Raw genomic sequence first — 20141 nt, forward strand, 5'->3', positions numbered from 1 at the left:
GAGTCCTCCAACACTCAACAAATAAGGGAAGACATAATTTGACATTCCTGAAACTTCTAAAGGAAAAAACACCTTTCAGGCCTTACATACATATTTTGAAGAAGCAAAAGAGGTTTCAGCTCCTTTAAATCATTTTCCTTTGCAAGTCATGAAGAAGAGAGAGAGAAAGAGAGGAAATACAGTTCAATATTTCAGTACATGACCCTGGCAACAGATTTCAGAATTGGCAAAAATGTGTTATACTCCAGATTTTAAATCTGGTTAATTCAACATTTAAATATTGATAATGCAGTTTATGATAACTTGAAAGTTTCCTGTATTTGCTTTGGCGTCAAATAGTGAGTTTCATTTTCTGCATTGTAACCTACAGTTTGCTGTCAAGAGAGCAGCTTTCTTTTCCACTGTTTCTTTTATTTAAACACTTCACATATTTTTACCGATTAAAGCCTCAACCCTACTTTTCTTTGAAATGTAGATGATATAGACATTTTCCTTTAATCAGAAAAATTAAAGTTGTAGTTTTAGTTGTTATTAGAACATAGATACTCTAAAGATCTCCACTTCCTATAATCAAATAGATAAGCAATCTTATAGGAAAAAGCATCCTGAAAATCTGTTTGTCTGTAAAATCTACAGGGCCCTGATTCTGCAAAGACACATGCTTGACATTAAGCACGAGTGTTTCCTTTAAAGTCAATCCTACACGCATGCACATAAGTAGACCCATTTACTACTTACATGCATAAATGTTTGGGGGCTTAAGTTTAAAAATAAGACCCACTCAAACCTACCTGTAACAATTTTTTTAACATGTCTCATCATTTGAATTGCATAGCAATCTGTTTAATCCTATTGTTAACAAAGCTAAAGCAATTGAGACCTATGCTAACACAGCAGCATAATAATGGGCTGTATCAGAAAGATCTCACCAAATGGAAGTTTTTCCTGAGTAAAGACTATGGACTTGTATCAGGATATCTTGGTAAAGAAGATATTTAAAAAAGGTATTCTGCTGAAGGTGGAATGGAAGTGCTACATTCTAATAAAGGCCCGAATATGCAAACACTTTGCATATGCTTATCTTTACTAATGTAAGTAGTCCCCTTGTTAGCACAAGTGTTTACAGGCTCGAGGCCAAAGAAATCTGTGCTAATTTGGCTACTGGTCCTATTTCAGTACTAATGGTGGCTGGTATCAAGATTTGCATAAGTTTAAAATATATAGTCTTACTGCCTTCTTATTATTATTTTTAAATTTTAAACTTTAAACTTTCAACCTTTTACTCCACAAAGCAGGATAATCTATCACTTCTCTGAGTGTTATCAAGGGACTAAAGTTTGGTACTGGAAAATATTTAGGAGACAGTGTATCTTTAAGCGTCTCCACCTTGGAATCCACCCACTTCTTTCTAGCTGCAATAATCTTGTTGACTCACTCACATAGGTGCTGTGTTCATACAGTAACCGGCATGAGCTGTACACTTCGTAGTTTTTAAAAGCAGACCTGTTACCATGTACTTGCCATTCTACCTCACTGGGGCTGAAGCTGTATAAAGGTAACAGTTTGGTTTTAGTTTTTAAGATCTTGCAAAACGATAGTCCCTCCTCTCTTCCTGGAAAAGCCAGACAGACCAGTTGGATACCTTTCAGGCCTCACTCAGAACTTTATTTGTTCATCCCTCTGCCTTTTTAAAGCAGAAAGACCTGAGACACTCTTAAGAACTGAGAATCTTATTGATTTAAACAAATGGCTAATCCCAATGCTGTCAGCAATGGACATCTACATTGTCATCAGAAACGGAATAACCTCTTAAAAAGTGGAATCTATAAGAAAAATGGAATTGCTAAAGAAATTCAGGTAAGATTTAACTAATCACTTATTGAATTGCTTCTGAAATCGTTTAGATTAACAGTTACAAATGTATTTAATAAGCTAGCTTTGTAATAGTCTGTCTTCATTTTTCATTTAATGGATGGTACAGTATTGGCTTTTTCTGTTAAGTTTTACCCACATGGGACCTGATCCTGCTTTCTTTGCATCACTGGCTTAAGTCAGTGACTGTTATGGGTGCTCAAGGAATATAGAGTGGAGCCCTTGATCTAACTAGACTTTGGTATTTCATATCAGAAATAGAGAAACAACACACACTTTAAAGTTGTGGTTCCCTAAAGCTTTCCTACTCAAGGTGCTGATACTGTGTATCAAAACGTGTTTTATCCTCTTAGAAAGTTTCTGTGAAGTGTTTTTATTATGCTTTGACACTGCACACGTGTGACTTGGAAATAAGGAAGGAAAAATGAGGAAGGAGAGAGGTTTTTGTTGTTGTTTGTAGTTTGATTTTCCTGGTGATTATACTGTTGTGTGCCTTGCACTGTGTCTGGTTTACCAAGGCATGCTTAACAGGCTTAACAATTGATCTTTTTTTATTTACATTAATTTTACAGTATTAGTAGTACTTAAAAATCAGATTAATCTGCAGACCATTCTTTCAAGGTGTTGGCGTCTGACCTGCCTCTTTTGAAACCACAGCCTTTCATTTGCATGAATGCCTCACTACAGCTAATGAGAGGTGCATGGTTTTTCCCATACGGTACATCAAAACCACAGGTGTTCTCTTGTTAAACAGGTTGTATGGACTACATTTTAAAAGATGTATGTAGGTGAAGCCTATCATTATCAGAAATGTGTTGGATCTTCAAACCAAAGTTGTGCTGGCTTTGAGAATATATTGATGGCTACATAATTTTTGAGCTAAAGTTTCAGTTGGGAATAGAAAAAGTTTAAGAGCTAAATTTTGTGCTTTGGGAAGCGGAGCAGTAAGCAACACTATCTTGTGCCTGAGTGCTTACCTGACATATATTTTTTCTAATTTGGCCTATGCCTAAATCTTTAGGCAATGACTGTAGCTCTTTGAATTGCCAGGCTTAGATGCATTAAAATCAAGAAACTTCTGTCTTAAGTCTTTTCATAATGAGAAGCTCGTGCATTTACCACCCTCATTCAGGCGGGTAAGGACACACCAAATGTAAAAGTTAGTGGGTGCTGGCCCCAGGAGTCTCCAGTGTGAGTGGCTCTTGGCTGCTGGCCCAACCCCATTGTGGAAGGGAAGAAAACTTGTGCAATGACAGGGAAAACCATGTCTTAGGATTTGCTCCTATAAACCAGACGTGAAATTCTGTGGCATCGGTTTAAAAATTAAAAATATTTACATTTGTAATGTATGAAATCTATACTTTTAGCATTGGTAGCAAATTCTTAGGCGTGCATCTCACCCTCCAGAAATAGTTTAGCGGCTGGACAAAGAATGAGAAATTGTTACAGTAGCAAATTCAGAGGTGTGAAAAGCTTTGCCACCTATTAATAAATAGGAATATAGCCAGAAAAACAAAATAGCGTGTGTTTGGGGATGAGCGGTAAAAAAACAATGACTGGAGCATGGGGGGGTGGTTACTTGATGCACCTGTAAAAGTTGGGAATTATTACCCTTAAACAGCAAATGGGTGGAGGAAAGGGGGGGTATTAATCAATCATTTTGCTGTTGAGGGGATTCGGAGGGTGCAGGGTGTTTTATTGGGTGGATTCAGTTGATGGAAGGCTGCAGCTGGTTCTGCCTTTTGGTTTCCGTGGTCTCCTGCTTCGTGTGCTGTTGGATCTCACAGTTGTTGCAGCCCTTGGGCCATGTCCTGGGACAACATGGCCCACCCACCGCATGAATGCCTCATTGTCCTGCTTCCGATGAATCTGCCCCTTCCCTGATGGGGTAGGGCACCTGTCTACAAACGACCAATCAGGTAGATCGCTGAGGCACTCCTAGCCTTCCAAGCTGGGGTCAAGTCCCAGTTGGATTTTCCATTGCTCCACTGCTTGGTTGGCGACTCCTCAGTGAATGTGTCCAGGGGCTGCTGCCAGTCGAGGTGCCAGCTTCAGGAGCTTACGGGCTGCCACTGCTGTTCCGAAAGAGACAATGTTATAATACGTAGTACTTTCCAACTACATATCTCAAAACGGTTATGGGGGGAAATATCAATCTCCCCAATTTAAAGTTGGAGAAACGGATGCACGGAGAGATTAAGTGGCTCACTGAAGGTCACAGTGAGTCAGTGCAGATCTGGTCTGAGAATCCAAGACTATGTCTATGCTGCCCGCCATTCGGACTGCAGGGGTGTAAATAGCAGTAAAGGGTGTAAATAGCCATAAAGGGTGTAACCCCCCCGGGAGGATGTTGCGGACATGAACTACAAGGTTCCTAGTTCCCATTAATGTAAGTCCTTTTTGAAAAGCATTAAATGAACACAAACCAAGAATACAAACTAGGAACCTTTGAGTTCAGGCTTGCAGTATCCACGGGGGGTGAGGGAATGGTTTACATCACAGCACTTCGGTGCACACTGCTGTTTATGCCCTCATAGCCCAAACTGCAGGGCAGTGTAGACAAGCCGCAGGTCTCCTAAATTCCAGTCCCATGCCCTATTATTATCTGTCTGCCCTATTCAGAATACCATGCTGCTTCTCTCATTGAACTACATTGCCTGCTACAAACACAGATTGAAGGAGGAGGGGACAAGAACAGACAGGAGAGCTGTGTACAACAGGAATCTTGTTCCTGATAGGAATCTACCTTTTCATGTCTGGTCTGTCTCTTCCTCCCAGCCAACCCTGCCTCTGTTTATCATGTTTTCCAATTCTTTGCCATCCAGATAGGGTGACAAGATGTCCCGATTTTATAGGGAAAGTCCCGATTTTTGGGTCTTTTTCTTATATAGGCTCCTATTACCCTCCACCCCGGTCCCATTTTTTCACATTTGCTGTCTGGTCACCCTACATCCAGACATGTAGTGGATGCTGATGCTTCTCTGTCTCTGGTACTTGTCTGGCCTCCATCACTATAGCACTTTACAATCCTTGATGTATTTATCATCACAGCTGCCTTGTGACATAGGGAGACTCCATTATCCCCATGTTACCGATGGGAAATGGAGGCACAGGGAAATTAAGTGGTCAGACAGGAAACCTGTGGCAGAGCAGGAATTGAACCCAGGTCTGCCATAATTCAGGCTGGCGTTCTAATCACTGAACCTTTTCCCCCACTTATCCTTGCACTTCACCTTGACCCCACTTTTCTGCCCATTCATTACTGATGAGTAAGTCACTTGCATGGGGAGTATCCCACTGGGACAGACTACCTGGGTGATGTAGTTGATAAAACTGGGTCTGACACTGATCTCTGTGTGGCTCGAAAGTTTCTCTCTCGCTCACCAACAAAAGTTGGTCCAATAAAAGATATTACCTCACCCACCTTGTCTCTCTAATATGTGGGGACCAAGATGGCTACAACACTGCAAACAGTTTATTAGATGGCATTTTGCCTTTTCTGACAAATAGACTGACTGCTGTCAGCATTCTTTACCTGCGGTGATAGCCAGAGATATAGCATAACATATAATTAATATCAGCAACAAGAAAATGATAGGTTAATAGTTCTCTGGGGGCTGTCTAGGTCCCTATCAAACTAGACGTTAGCCATCACTTAATCAAAATAATAATTAAAATCTTGCTGCCTTTAACAGCATGCTGGCTGTAAATGTGCAGTGAAGATTAAAGTCCAGTTTTATAGGGATGTAGGCAGCTGTCAAACAACCTTTCTCCTTTCATTTTGTGTGTGTCTGCTTGCACTGGTGAGCTGCAGAAGAATGAATGATTGTTTCTTTGTTAGAGGCAGATCTGATCTAAAGAACTATACAGAAGCACTTCATAGATTTTTAAAAATCGTTTTCACTCTGCTGCTGTTTAGTATTAGAGATGCGGCATAGAACAGCAAAACAGAAGTAGGAATGAATGAGGAAGAGGAAAAACTGGGTAGTAGGAGGGAAGTCTACATTTTCTTCCACTGGCCAAACAGAGGTCTCCTGGAGTTCCTTGTGGAGAATATGTGTTTGCACAAATCATTTGCAGAAAGAGTCCACACCAGAAATCCTTGCATTTTGTGACAGGCTTGGGAGGGAAAATGTGGGAGGGAGATTTTAATAATTTGATTAGAACGGGTAGCAGGAATGAAAGGAGCAGAGACAACAGAAGTCGAAGAATTCCTCACTTGGTTATACTTCAGTCCTGTCCAAGAGACAGAGCTTCCAATGAGACCCTTCAGAGCAGCTGGATTGTGAAGTGGGGAGTTTGCACCCCAGGACAAACTCACTGTGTGTACTCCTGTATCTGCAGCTCAGAGACCTGCAGGACACCCTGTGCCCAAACAATTTCCTCACACCATTGGCCATACTAGGAGTCCACAGGCAACAATGTCAGGTGACATCTGAATATTAGAAGCAGGCGGGCGTAGAGGAGGATCTTACAGCTGCCTCATTTGACTACTGTGTGACTCAAGCAGTGGAGGAATTTTGAACCCACAGATGGAGGGCAAGGAGACCCTCCTGCACAGCCACATGCCCATGAGACTCCCAACATTTGCTTTGACCTCTTCAGCTAGATCCTCCCCTTTGCCTTCCCAATAGCAGACTTTGACATGTGCTCTTAGTTTCCTCCTTCCCGCTCCACATATCCTTCCATTCTTTCCCCTCAGCTTAGTGAGGAGCAAGTTTTTCCTCAGTAATGAGATCTCGGAGCATGTTCTCAACACAAACATTGAAAGATCTGCAGCCCCTTCAGCCAGCCTCGAGCTGTGCTTTGTTTCCTCGGGGAGGTTCTGGTTGGGGATCAGCTTTCCGGCCTCTGGAGGAAGCCAGAAGGTGGTGACACATGGTATGCAGAGTTCTACCCCACCCAGTGGCGCTGGAATGAGCAGTGGTGGGGATGCGGGAGGAATAATATCAACCGAATGCATGGCCTCCGTCATGTACAGGGCTCACAGTTTTGTTCAATGGCTTTCAGCATCCCCACTAGAAGAACTGTTCTAGTGCCCCATGCCACACATCCATCTCTATAATCACAAGTAGCCATATAGAATTTCTACCTAAACACCCCTCTCCAGGCCAGAAAGTCAACCGCCTGTACCTGGTCAGTGAGGCTGCATAGGATATGTGGTACTGGTGTGCAGAAATGAGCTCACCGTCATACGCTGCTAACAGAATCCAATTTTAAAAGCATGGAATGGGAGGGGGTGGGACGAAACTGGTACTGGAACAAAGGATATGACAAGGATCGGTAGGGGTCATGGAGATGGCAGCCAGCCAACAGGAGCAGAGTGCAGCCTCTGTTAAATTGTCAGTTTAGCAATGATAGGTGTAGGAGTATTTTTCCATTGACTCCCATCCTATAACCTAGATAGTTTGTGTGACACATAAGCAGACATTTTCCCCAAACCACGACATACTTCATTTCTCAGGAACTAAATAAAGCAGAGTCTCCTCACAACATCCTTTAGACCCGTCCTTCACTTTTGTAACAAGCCCCATGGTAACAGTCCTCAGCGATCTCAAGTGAGTAACCCTGAAGTGTGTCATCTGCAGACAAACACTCCTCTCCCGATGCACTGACTTCATCTGCATCATCCTGTAACTGCACAACAGACTGTCATATCTTCTGTACCTAAAGGACCTGCCTTCTCCCTCCATTCCCTGAAGCCCTGCCTGTTTGCTGCTAAATAGACTGATTTCTGTGCTGTGGTCTGCCCCCAGCAGAGATACTATAATGAAGCTTTGCTGGTGCTCTTTAGGGTGGTTTCTTTGCAGTTGTAGAAGGCCTAACGTTTCTCTTCTGTAGTTCTCCCTAGACTGCTGCTGTGCCTACCTCTCTTGTTAGCTTCATGTGTTGAAGGCCAATAAAGGCAGTCCCAAAGAAGAACTTGCTTAAAGTAACACAGCCATGGGGGGAAATTTGTAAATATTCCCCAGGTCACTGGACAAAGAGCCCCCATGCAGACTATTTTTGTGATCAGCCCCGACCCCTCACAGTTTGGGCCATGTATATTCACAAACACACAGTTATTATGTGTCACTGACCATAGTGATGTGGATGGGAAATTAGAAACCAATAAAGACAAGGCATGATCAGAATATAGACTGAAGAATTTTCTATATCTGCCTGCTCATCCTCACTCTAAAGTCCTCCATTCTTCTCCCTGAAAGAACCTTAAACCCAGTGACTCGAACAAGTGCTCCTGCGGTTCAGCCAATCAGGTGACCAATCATAAGCCTCAAACTTCTGATGCTTGTAGCAATATCTACAACCAACTATCTGCAAGCAATCAGTAGGCTAAAATGTGTCACATCGAGCTTCCATCATAAAAAAAAAAAAAATCTTACTCTTCATGATAGGAAAAAATGTGTAAATTTCAGTGAATACATTATATTTTAATATAACTTGCCCAGCTTTTAAGAACAAGTTTAACTATCCAATTTAAGGTTCTGAACTTGCAACAAGCTAGAGTCATTAGAGATTTGCTAAAGGTGGGAGATTTTCACTTTCTGTAATATATAGCCATATCCACATTATAAAAGGTTTGGCTTGCCATCCATATACTGTCACTATATAAAAATTTAACTTGCATCATTATTATACAAGCAGCCCTTAGATTTACATGTGTGAATTTTATGGACTGATAGGGAGGTGCTAAGCAACTACCAACAAGTGTTGAGCCCGAAAGGAAAAAACTTTTTTTTATAATCACAAATTATACAAACTTCTTTCACGCTATGTCCAAATACATCTTACACCCCGTCTATACAACTCACTCTTTTACTCAGGGCTACCATCTACCTTGCTTGGCATTGTTCTTTGTACCTGCTTACAGATGTAAAACACATACTTATGTTTAATAACTCGCTGGGCAGGTGCATCTCTGGGTGAATTTGTTATGGGAGTTATAAAGTGGGTGGGTCGTTGGTGTTTGTAAAGTCTAGTTTCAGCTCAAACTGAGAAATTTAAACTTGCTGTATAAAATGGGGTAGTGGGGAAAGTTATAATAAACAAAACTAGTGTATTAGTAATTTTAGAAAAAATGTTGAGTGCCCATAAGACCCAGACCCAAGATCTGGTTAGCCCTAACAAAACCACAAAGGGAAAGGGGATCCTTACCTCTGCTCCCTGTATGGCCACATCAGTACTAGTCAGAATCTACCCTGTGGAGCCTGATTTTTCAAAGGTGCTTAGCACCTGCAGCTCCCATTGAATTCAACAGGAGCTGCAAATCCTTGGCCCCTCTGAAAGCTAAGCCGATAATGTCTAGTAACTAACATAGAAATGCATTGCCTTCCCCACTCCTCTTGTCCTCAAATAAAAGTGAAAGAAAGACGACTGACCCAAAGATGATTCTTTGTAACCTAAAACTTTCCAGGGCAAAAAGGATTTTAAAGAATCAACGTAGTTGCTAGGCCCAAATATTTCTTAAATATGCTTTATCTTGGTGTAGAAGACATGCAAGCAGTCCCCGGCTACTTAACCTTTTGAGAATTTGCTCTGGACACAAACCTACCAGAGAAATCCTTCCGATGGCTCTGGCAGCTTTGAGTGTAAACAGATGCTTACTATTTTATAGGTTCTTTTCATCTCTCTTTCTTTGTATGGTATATTGTCTTTACAAGCAGATTGATTCAGTTATCCATTTTCAACAGACCTCCCCATGCTTTTAATAAGTGTCTTTTTTCTTCATAGAGTTCCCTGCTGGAAGGTACTGTCGAATGAAGGTGGCTTGCATGCAGGAGGGGGGGGGTGTCAGCAGGGGGATTTTGAGTTTCTTTGCTGCTCTATGTTGTATTTAAAAAATAGTGGTGAGAGGTCCTTCCCTACCCCCTTCTCCCGCTTTTCCTCTCCCCCCATCCCCCAAGAAAAAAGGGTAGCTTGGCTTTTGCATTAGAAATTCAGATCTTGTCTACTATGGTAGACTCTGTGGTAACTAGAGAAATAGCGAAATTATGACATTACAAGTGTCAAGAGACTTACAGCTGAGCTGATGTGAAGGGTAGGATCTTAATGAACACTAACTAATGAACTCAAGCTGTAGAGACTCATGTGGGTTGTAATACTTTGGTCACTTGTTGGGTTTGGTGTGCTGGTGGTGGTGATGGTCTATGATATACAGGAGGTCAGATTAGATGATCTAATGGTCCCTTCTGGCCTTCAACTCTAACTTTATTGTTTCGCTCTGGAGGTCTCTGGTTCACTCACTGATGCATTGGTCAAGATGGCAGCTGTCACACCTTAGCAAATTTTTCTTTAAGAGTACGGATCCATGTATTACCAAGAGACCTTTTAAAGCAATTGTGTACTTAATCTTAGGAAACTACCTGTAATATGTAAAACAAAACTTGGGAATTGGGCAGAAAATTGCAATAAAGAATATTTAGCTATATTAGGACTATTTACTACCTCATGTAAAGCATTCTCTAAACGGGAGTGATTTAACAGATTTATGAATTACATTCATCCACTTACAAAAACATGCTGAAGTTCCAACAAATGGGTCACAGTGAAGAGAATGAAAGTCTCAATGAGGTGGTTAAAGTTTCTTGATGAATGAACTATGTAAAATCTAACTGGGTCAGAGAGGTAAATATATAGGAGTAGTTGTCCCTCGTCTCCATACTATCTACCATGAATGTCATGACCAGGATGTGGGCAGTCTGACCTAGTGGTTGGAGCAGTAGCTGGTAGTCAGGCAGTGTCAGATGCCAGGAGGTCAGAGTCCGAGACAAACCAGGAGGCAAACTGAAAGTCAGGCATCAGAAGACAGGCAAGTTCAGGTTACAAACAGCAATCAGAGATTGAGATCAGATGAACCAGGGTTAGACGCCAGAGTCTAGGGCCTAGTTTTAGCAGGGTCTGGAGCAGAACCAGGCAGGCAATCTGTGTTGTTGCTCAGACAGGTCCTCATTATGGCTTCCTGGTTTATATACTGATATCAGCCAATCAGTGGTCTGTGAGGGGTTGTCAGTCATGCCCTTTGGGGTGGTACTTCCTGCCAAGCCTAGTTTTATCAGGTCCTCACAGGGCCACACAACCTAAACTTCTAGTGGCAATGTGGATGTGGAAGAGGCCCAGAACCCCCATGGTCTCAGGTTCTAGCCCTGCAGGTTCTTACATCATGTTCTCCCTTTGGGGTGATGCCTGTCCAAGTGACCTTTGTGGAATTTCCTCACCATGTCAGGGGTATGGACATGGGAGGTAGGCTCCCAAGTGCACTTTTCAGGGCCATAGCCTTCCCAGTAAAACAGTTTGTACACATGGCTGTCTGTACTTCAGGAATTGAGGATGGCATGTACTTCATATTCCTCATGACCGTGGATTTTAACTGATGGAGGTGATAGTATGTTTCTGTCAGGGAAGAGGTTCTCGGTGTAAGGCTTTAGAAGGGAAACGTGCAAAATTGGGTGTATTTTGAGAGACGGGGTAGCTAGAGTTTGAAAGCAACTATTAATTTGCTGACATATCAGGAAGGGTCCCAGGAACTGGTGGTTCAATTTCTGGGAGGATCAACAGATCTGGAGATCTAGGGCAGTGAGCCACACATTCTGGCTCACTGTGAACATCAGAGCTTGCCGCCCACGTGTCTCTTGTAGTCCTTTTTTGCTTCTTTTAGGTGATTCCTGAGCTCTTTCTGAATAAAATGGATCTGTTAGACCAGTGGCAGCAGGGTTTGATGAGGCTGCTGCTAATGCAGGTGGAAACAGGGGTGGAACCCATAACTGGCAAAGAAGGGGCTCAAATCCAAGGAGGCATTTTTGGTTGGCATTGTTGTATGAAAACTCCGCATATATACCGCAACAGTGGTAGTTTATTCAGCACCACAAGTACTGCTCTAGTACTTGGTTCACCCATTCAGTTTGTTCATATTTTTGGGATGGTATGCGGTGGAAGTAGATAGGCAGATGTCCAGTGCCTGAACATTTTGTGCCTGACTCAAGAGATGAATGATGGGCCTTGGTCAGAAGCTGTGTGGTCTGGGAGCCCCTGGAGCAAGACCAGGTGGTGTAGCAGGAGTTGAGTGGTAGCCTCAGCAGAAAGCAGATGGCTGCAGGGGGATGAAATGGGCCATTTGGGTCAGGCAGCCACAACCGCTAAGACTATGGTGTGACCATCAGGCGCCATGAGTTCCACAACAAAGTCTAGCCTGATGGCAGACCAAGGCCTAGCCAGAGTCTCCAGGGGTACTAAGATGTCAAAGTGTCTGGTTCAATGTGTCTTGGTACGTGTACAGAACTTGCAGGAGTCCACTTAAGCTTGGACCTCAGCCCACATGCAGGCAACCATGCAGGAGGTCTTCCAGTGGCCAAAGTGACCCAGCAGAGCATCATGGCACAGCTCTATTACCTCCAGTCATGGGCACCCTGGGGGAACATATCTATACTCACCAAAGTATGTTATCCCATCCCACATGGAGTGGTGCATCTTAGCCCTCAATGGCATGGACTGTGTCCCTTGGGCAAGTTGGTCTTCTTTCAGTGCAGACTGCATGAGGGAGAGCAGGTCTCACTGAATTGTGGCATTAGCAAAATTACCAGGCTTGAGAAGATAGAGGGGTCAGAAGTTGGTTCTTCAATTCCACGGTATTATTCCCTCTGCTCTGATAGAGCATGGGCTTTCCCATTTCGCTTTCCCAGACAGCAAGTTTTCTAGAATAAAATGCACAAGGGTGCAGAACTGACTGAGATCCGAGTTGCTCTGAGAGTACCACCCCCAAGGCCATATTGGATGCATCTGCTTCCACTATGGTTGGGTGAGGGTGTTCCAGAATCAAGCCCGTGGTGAAGGCAGCTTTCAGGTTACCAAAACCAAGCTGGGCTTCAGGCAACCAAGTGAATTGTATGGCTTTGCAAAGGAGGGAAGTCAGGGGAGTTATTAGTTCAGAGACATTGTGATGAATCTCCTACAGAAATTTGCAAAGTACAGGAAGCACTGGAGTTCCCAGTCTGGCATGCTTTCCTGTTGCAGATGGCTTCCACCTTCTGCAGGTCCATCTGAATTCCCTCTGGGGTGATGTACCCCAAAAATTCAATGGTAACCTGGTCGAAGGTGCACTTGTTCAGTTTGGCATACAAACCATGCTTCCATAATCTCCCCAGGACAGACCAGACATAATGGTAGAACTGCTCAGGGTTCTCAGAAAATACCAATGTATCATTGAGGTAGCTAATCATGCACTGGCCCAGGATGTCCCTGAACACATCGTTTACAAAATGTTGGAATGTTGCAGGGGCGTTGGTTAGGCCAAATGGCATGACCAAAGTTGCGGTATCATGTACGAAAAACAGTCTTCTATTAATCCTCAGGACTTCTGCACACTAGATTGTATGTCCCACGAAGATCCTGGCAGTCCTCAGGCAGTCCAGAAATTCTGGAATGAGGGGTGTGGAAGCAGAGAAAGAACTGACAGGAAGGGGATGCAATGCATGACAGTTCGTTAGCAAGAGTCAGGCTAACTGTAACCCTAATAATGCGAGATTTGTAGAAGCAAGGATTGTGTGAGGCGAGTGGGAAAGAACTGTGTGAGAAGTTGTTGCGACCTTGTGTAGATAATGTGTAGAAAATATTGTATGTAGACTAGAGTCAAAACAAGTGAGAAAAATAAGATATCAAGATGGCCTATGTATAAACGAAATGCAGCTGTTGCTTATTATTGTCTGTAATGAAAGGTATAAAGGTTTGCTGTAATTGTTTACCTGTAGAGAGACCTGTTTAGCTCTCTCCCTCTATGCAATTGTTAAAGAAAATAAAGTATTTGACTTGCTGTACCAAAACAAAAAGTGAGAACTCTGTTATTCTCCGACAAATGTTATTCTCCGACAGGGGCAAGGGGTACCAGTTATGAATAGTCACTTGGCTCAATGCATGATAATCTACACAGAGGCATAGTGACCTGTCCTTCTTCACAAAGAGGACTGGTACTCCAGCTGGAGAGGCAGATCACCAAACGAAGCCCTTGGTGAGGTTTTCCAAGGGCAGATAGCACCTCCAGTTCTGGTTCAGATATGAAGTATATCCATCCATAGGGCTCCTTTGCCCCAAGCTGTCAGTCTATTGGACAGTTGCAGTCTCTGTGTGGGGGTAATGAGTCTACATGTTTCTTTTTTTAAACACATCCAGGTAGTCATGGTATTTGTCAGCTAGGCTGAGGTTATGACCTGGAGCCACTCCTGCCTGGCTAGCCCCCGCTGTTCAGGGTTCCACTTCTGAGGGTCTCATCCAATCCTGGGGCCCTGGGTGAAGGTCACTTGGGGGCTGGTGCCTTCACTGGAGACACGCTTTCCGACAATATTCAGAGGAAAAGCTAATGCTCCTCTGCCACCAGGAGATACACGGGTAATGCCCCTCCAACCAAGGAATGCCAAGAATTATCAAGAAGAATGGGGAGAGGATCGCATCAAAACATATTGTTTCTTGATGCCATTCCACTACGGGCCTCTTTGGGGATGGTCTATTGATTCACCAGCCCCAATGATAGGGGCGACCCATCAATTGTCTCCACCAGGTCTGCTGTGGGTTTCAGCCAGAGAGGGATCTGGAGGGTTTTTGGCTGCCTCAGCATCTATAAAGTTGGCAGAAGCCCTAGAATCTATCATTGCTAGTTGTGGGGCGAGCTGCTGCTCCTGCACCAAGACCTCCAACCACAGTAGCAACTGGAAATGCAGTTCCCAGGTCTGGTTCTACTTGAGAGCAGATAGGGTGGTTCACTGGAGCCTGGAGCTCGGGTGGTGCCCAGGCAGGTCCCAGACCCTCAAGAAGCCACTGGTTGGAGACAGCCTGGCCCTTCCATCATCGGTGGAGGGGTTGGATAGATTTGGCGGGTGGGGGGACGAAGTAAAGGCTGTCTGAGCAAATTGTCATGACCAGGGCATGGGCAGTCTGACCTCCTGGCATCTGACCTGGCCTGTCTCCTGACTCCTGCTCTGATCACTAGGTCAGATTCCAAGACAGGCCAGGGGGCAAACCAAGATTTAGGAGTCAGGCAAGATCAGGTTACCAGGAGATTGGGTCAGGCATCAGGTTACAGACCGCAATCAGAGAGCAAGGTCAAGGATGAACCAGGGTTGGAAGCTGGAGTCTGAGGGCTAGCATCAGCAGGGTCTGAAACAGAAGCAGGCAGACAGTTTGTGTTGTTGCTCAGACAGTTCCCCATCATGGCTTCCTGGTTTATATACTGATTTCAGCCAATCAGTGGTCTGGGGGGGGATCTGCCAATCAGACCCTTTTGGGCAGTACTTCCTGCCAAGCCTAGCTTTAGAGTGTCCTCCCAGGGCTGCCTAGCCTAAGTCTCTAGTGACTGCGTGAAGGTGTCAGCGAGCCAGAACATCCATGGTCCTAGCTTCTAGTCCTGCAGGTTCTTACAATGAAGGACATTCCAACTGCTTACAGAATCTGCATAGCCAGTCTTCTCTCTCACTTTGCATTTTAATGACATGGCCCTTGGACAACGTGGAACACCTTATCCTTATAAGGACAAGGAGCACAGCAAAGAATAGGCAAAAGGATTCCATTTATGTGGGAATGCCCACATACTTATCGAGAAAAATTCATCAAGTTCATGGCTCCCCTACATTTAGGTTCTTCTGCCCATGAATATAGATATATTTTTTTAATTACATAATAAGTAAATGACATAGGACTAGTTTCAGGTTTTTATTCAATTTCTTCTGTAGTTTAAATAATTTATTTTTTTTACTAATTAGCTTGTATTAGAAAAATTAATGGCTTTCTTTATAATCGTGTGCAAGCCAACAGGGTGACATCTAGTTGTACCTTCTACAAGTTCATGTAGAAAACGTGTTCACTTTAGAAACTCTTGGTTTGTGTACCATTAAAAAGAGAGCCACTAGTTTTTCCAATGCAAGATGGTGCACATATATGTGTGTACACATACATGCATATATGCTTAAATGGAGTAATAACCTCAATTATTTTTTCACTCATCTTCTTCTTCATCCCTTCCTGGCATATGTTACATCCTCATGCCCCTGTGAAGCTCATCATTTAGATTGTAGAGCTCTCAAGCAGGGACCCATTTTCTATGCCCTTCCTGTAAAGCACATAGCATCCTTAAGTGTGTGTGTCAGCCCTTATGATTCATCAGGAGCATACCCACTTGCAAGTGCCAATGATTTATACAGTAGAATGTAATTGGCACAGCTGCCATTCTAATTAATTGCCAACAGCAACAAAGTCATTGTCACCATCTGATTGCTGTGTAACCTTTATGAACTCCGTGGATGGTTTCAGTCCATTTCCTGTTTGACAGGCATCCACATTACTAAAATAATGGCATTCCAATCAGAGCCATAGTTGGGAGTCTTCGCATAGAGGACAGGCATTGAATGGATATGTAGATCTAACCACAAGAAATGGTCCCTCCAAGTCATGGTTGAAGCACACTGGCAAGGCAGTTTCAGAACATATGGACTGTCATTGTTCTGAAGATGTTAGAGGATTTTCATTTCCAGGTCTGTTGATCCAGCTCTTTTCACAAAAACTATATTCATTTTAAAATGTTAACGAATTCACAAAGTGTGAACCATGGTGTAGGAGTGAGTGGCCTTCCCTCCCTGTGAATCTCGGGAGGGAGGCCACACCCCCTTGCTATCTCGTTCCTAAAAAGGCAGTCTGGAAAAGGAGAAATTAGCTGTTTCTGGTGCCCAGGCCTTCTGACCTGGGCTGGGCAGTAATCAGTCTCTGGATCTCAAGCCCTCAGGCAGGGTGGAGCCCCAAACAGTCTAGGGCTCTGGCCCTCAGGCAGGGCAGAGCAGCAAACAGACAGTCTAACATCTTGGCTCTGGCAGACAGTAGACAAACTCAGGACTCTTGGCCTAGAGTGGGGAGGCTGCCACGCCAGGGGTGGGGTTGGCATCAGGGGAGTAGGGGGACCCAGGCCTACCCTACTGCACCGTGTCTCAGCCCAGGGCCCTGACAGTGGCTGAGTGTTCCACCACTGGGTCAGCGGGGATCCAGCTGAAACACGTTGACCTGGATTCAGGCAACGACACAACCAGATAATAGTCTAGTGTCCCTGGGCTACTTAAGGTGCATCTGTGGCTCAGGATCATCCTCCATCTCTCCGGTGTATACTGCTAATGGCAATCCCAGGAGCTCCCGGCATTCCTGGCAGCAAGCAGCTCTGGCAGCTCCTGCAGGCCCTCGGCACTGTAGCAGTCTCTGTCTGACTCAAGCCCCTGCAGCGGGTGAAAGGCATCTCTCTCCTCCAGCGGCTCCAGCCCAACTGAGCTGCTGGGCCCACCTTTTATACTTCCTGTCCCACCCCTCTGCTTCCAGAGGGGCAGGCAGGGGTTTTCCTGGCTCCTCCCCTGGCATGGGTTCTTCCCTGTCAATCTTGGAAGGAGGCCACGCCCTCTCGCTACACATGGAAACTAAGCCCCTTTTCTCAACTCTTTCCGGGTTTCAACTGAGCCCTTGAGATGTGAGTCACCATAGTAACACTTCTGTAGTGACTCCATCAATTTTTGCAAAACTAAAGCTTTCATTTAAAAGAAAATGCTAGCCCTTATGTTTGCAGAGAACTCAAATGCGAGCCACACAATGATGTCTTACCAGACTGGCAAGAAAAGTGAAATAGTAACTCTGAAGGCCAGATTCCACATTCTTTACTCAGGGCTTAATTTTCAGAGGAGGCTGCCCTGGGAGTTGTGGTTCCTCCGCACCTGAGAATCAGCCTTTACTCGTTAGTCAAGCAGAATTCCCACTGATTTCAGAATACAGAAGTAATAAGTGCTGAAAAGGTCCTCTGAAGGCTGTTGCCAATTTGAATATCAGATCTGTTAACTACTACTTTAACTATCGACTGCTTTAGCAAAAAAAATACTGGTACTTTTGTAGAGTACCATCACTCCTCCCCCAAACCTAATTTGACCGCTGTCTCCTTTTCTCCTCATACACTCCACTCACAGCTTCTCTGCACACAAAACTGACCAAAGTGAGGAGTTCCTGGATCCCAAGTCTGAAATGATAACCTCATCACGAAAGCTCACCATGGGATCAATAGATCGAATAACTTCTTTTATTTGGACGTACTGAATTGTTGGGCCCAAAGTTCACCTTCATGTGCCATTCATTCCCAGAGCTGATTCTTATCACTGTAGGTTAGAAGGGAGTTATGCAGTTGTGTGTGGAGCCTAGGTTAATGGGCCCTAGAATAACTTGTATAGTGTCTAAAGTGTACATACCAATATATGCAGAATTTACAGATGAAGAGACTAGCAAAAAAGCTAATAGAAATCCAATCATGCTGCCACTTCTGAGCAGGGTGAATTGATTTAAATCAAACTGATTTTAATCATGATTTAAATCAGGAAGCAGGAAACCGTGATTTAAATCCTCAATTTTAATGTTGTTTTGCATTTGTACTTTTTTGTTGTTTTCCAAAAGAAAGATGGATTGTCACTGGTTGAAAACCTTTAAAACATGTTGATTTGCAACTAAATATAGCCTTTGGCCCTTCTTTTTGCTAGCCAGGAGGATATACAGAATCTGTATACATTTATTTAAGCAATTATGCGGCTTAACATACATTTGTTCAAATACTTAAATTTTACTTGTTTTTACTTTGTTAGAAAACAGTGACTGATGTATTTCTTATTTACTAGATTAATTTTTTATTCATGATTTGTGTCAAGCTCTATTTGGATGGAAATTGGAATTTCAATTAAAAAAGCACAAAAAATAAATAAAACTACCTCAAATGTGCTGGATACATGATAAACTTACTTTTTCTTCTTAAAACATATTTTGCTTTCAAAACTCACTGATTCATTAAACAAAAGAAGTGTTATCTATAGTAAGTGAATTGAACTGATTGTTTATGGTCACCATGTCCTTTGAGAGTTTAAAACTAGTTGATCTCTTCCTCTCACACCTAATTGTTATTCATCAAGTGGAAGAGGAAAACAAGCTTTCCTGCTTTTTCAGCTCCCAATTAGTTTCTTAACCTTGAATGAAATAGTCATTGAACTGAACTAGTTGAATAATGAATAAAATATTCTTTCTGCACCTGTAGAAGAGGCTACTGTTGTCAAAAGCTGGGTTAGCACTTCCACAAATTCTGATGGTCGGTTCTTATCCAGTGCCTTTTACCATTTCAGTGGTTTGTCTTTCTTTAAAACTTTTTGGGGGCAAACATACTACTAAATAACTATTTTAATTATTTAATTTAAATTATTTTAATAGTCGATAGTAAGTTTAGTCCTTAACATAGGTTGTCATATTTTCAAATTTATTTTAAAATAGATTTATTATTTTAAAATATATTTAAATTAAATCCAATTTTAATTGATTTTTACCTACCTTGCTTCTCAGTAGCTGAGGCTCAGGAGTTGCCCTCACCATGAATTTGTCTTTGGACCTCATTACTTGCTATTCTTTCTCTTCCTGCCCCTTTGTTCAACTCATCTATGTTACTGGCCCCTTACTAATATGTTGAGCCTTGCATGGCCTCCCGAGGGGGAGGGTGTATCTTGCACACCTAACTAACCATGTAGCGAAGCAAAGGAGGACATTTGACACAGCATGTTTGGTACAGTGTGTTGCCAGAAGGAGGAGGATGAAGGATGGGATATGTGGTTAGGAGGAAGGAGAATCTTTGGGTTACTGACAAATTATATATGCAAAGTACTACTGTTGGAATCAGATTTACAAATCAGAACATTATAACTACCCATAATCCCAACCTACTTGGAATTTATAATAGAAGCAAAACCAGCTAATATTACTTACTACACCTTCGGAAAGAAAAAAAATTCTCGTTCTACTTCTGTTCATTTTTTGAATTAATTTATAAAGCCCTATTGGCTTTAGAGCTCAGTTCATCTCAAACTAGAACAAGCAGTTATTTTTTTGTGCAATCTACAGTTTTCTTAATTCACAGGTCCTTTGAAATCACTGAAGGCTTGATTCTTAAAACAGTAACTTCCCAATGTTTTTGTATTTATCATTCCAGCATAAGTCATTCAATAAGAATGTCCAAAACAAGGCCCATAAAGCAAAATCACTTTAATGATAAAGTAACCATGAAAACTGTGAGCCTCAAAAAGACAAAAATCTCAAGACACCTTGTGGTTTAAAACAGAATTAAGCAGGATGCTAGACATTAATTTAAAAGGTGGGGGATTTTCCCTAAATAGAAGACAAACTCTTTTGGAAATCTAACCCCGATTGTGAGTGTTAAGAAGTTCTGAAAATCTGGCCCGATCCCT

The 20141-nt window shown here is 42.9% G+C and overlaps 1 protein-coding gene across 1 annotated transcript in view; it reads left to right on the plus strand.

The window, feature by feature from the left end:
* Positions 1-1470: 1470 nt before the first annotated feature.
* Positions 1471-20141, plus strand: part of SPTLC3 (serine palmitoyltransferase long chain base subunit 3) — a 126758-nt gene continuing 108087 nt past the window's right edge. Inside the window, exon 1 of the mRNA XM_054021441.1 lies at positions 1471-1857. Within this exon, the coding sequence (XP_053877416.1) occupies positions 1747-1857 (111 nt within the window). The 5' untranslated portion in view covers positions 1471-1746. The remainder of the gene's footprint in view (positions 1858-20141) is intronic.

The sequence above is a fragment of the Malaclemys terrapin genome, chromosome 3, assembly GCF_027887155.1.
Source record: "Malaclemys terrapin pileata isolate rMalTer1 chromosome 3, rMalTer1.hap1, whole genome shotgun sequence".
Taxonomy (NCBI): Eukaryota; Metazoa; Chordata; order Testudines; family Emydidae; genus Malaclemys; species Malaclemys terrapin.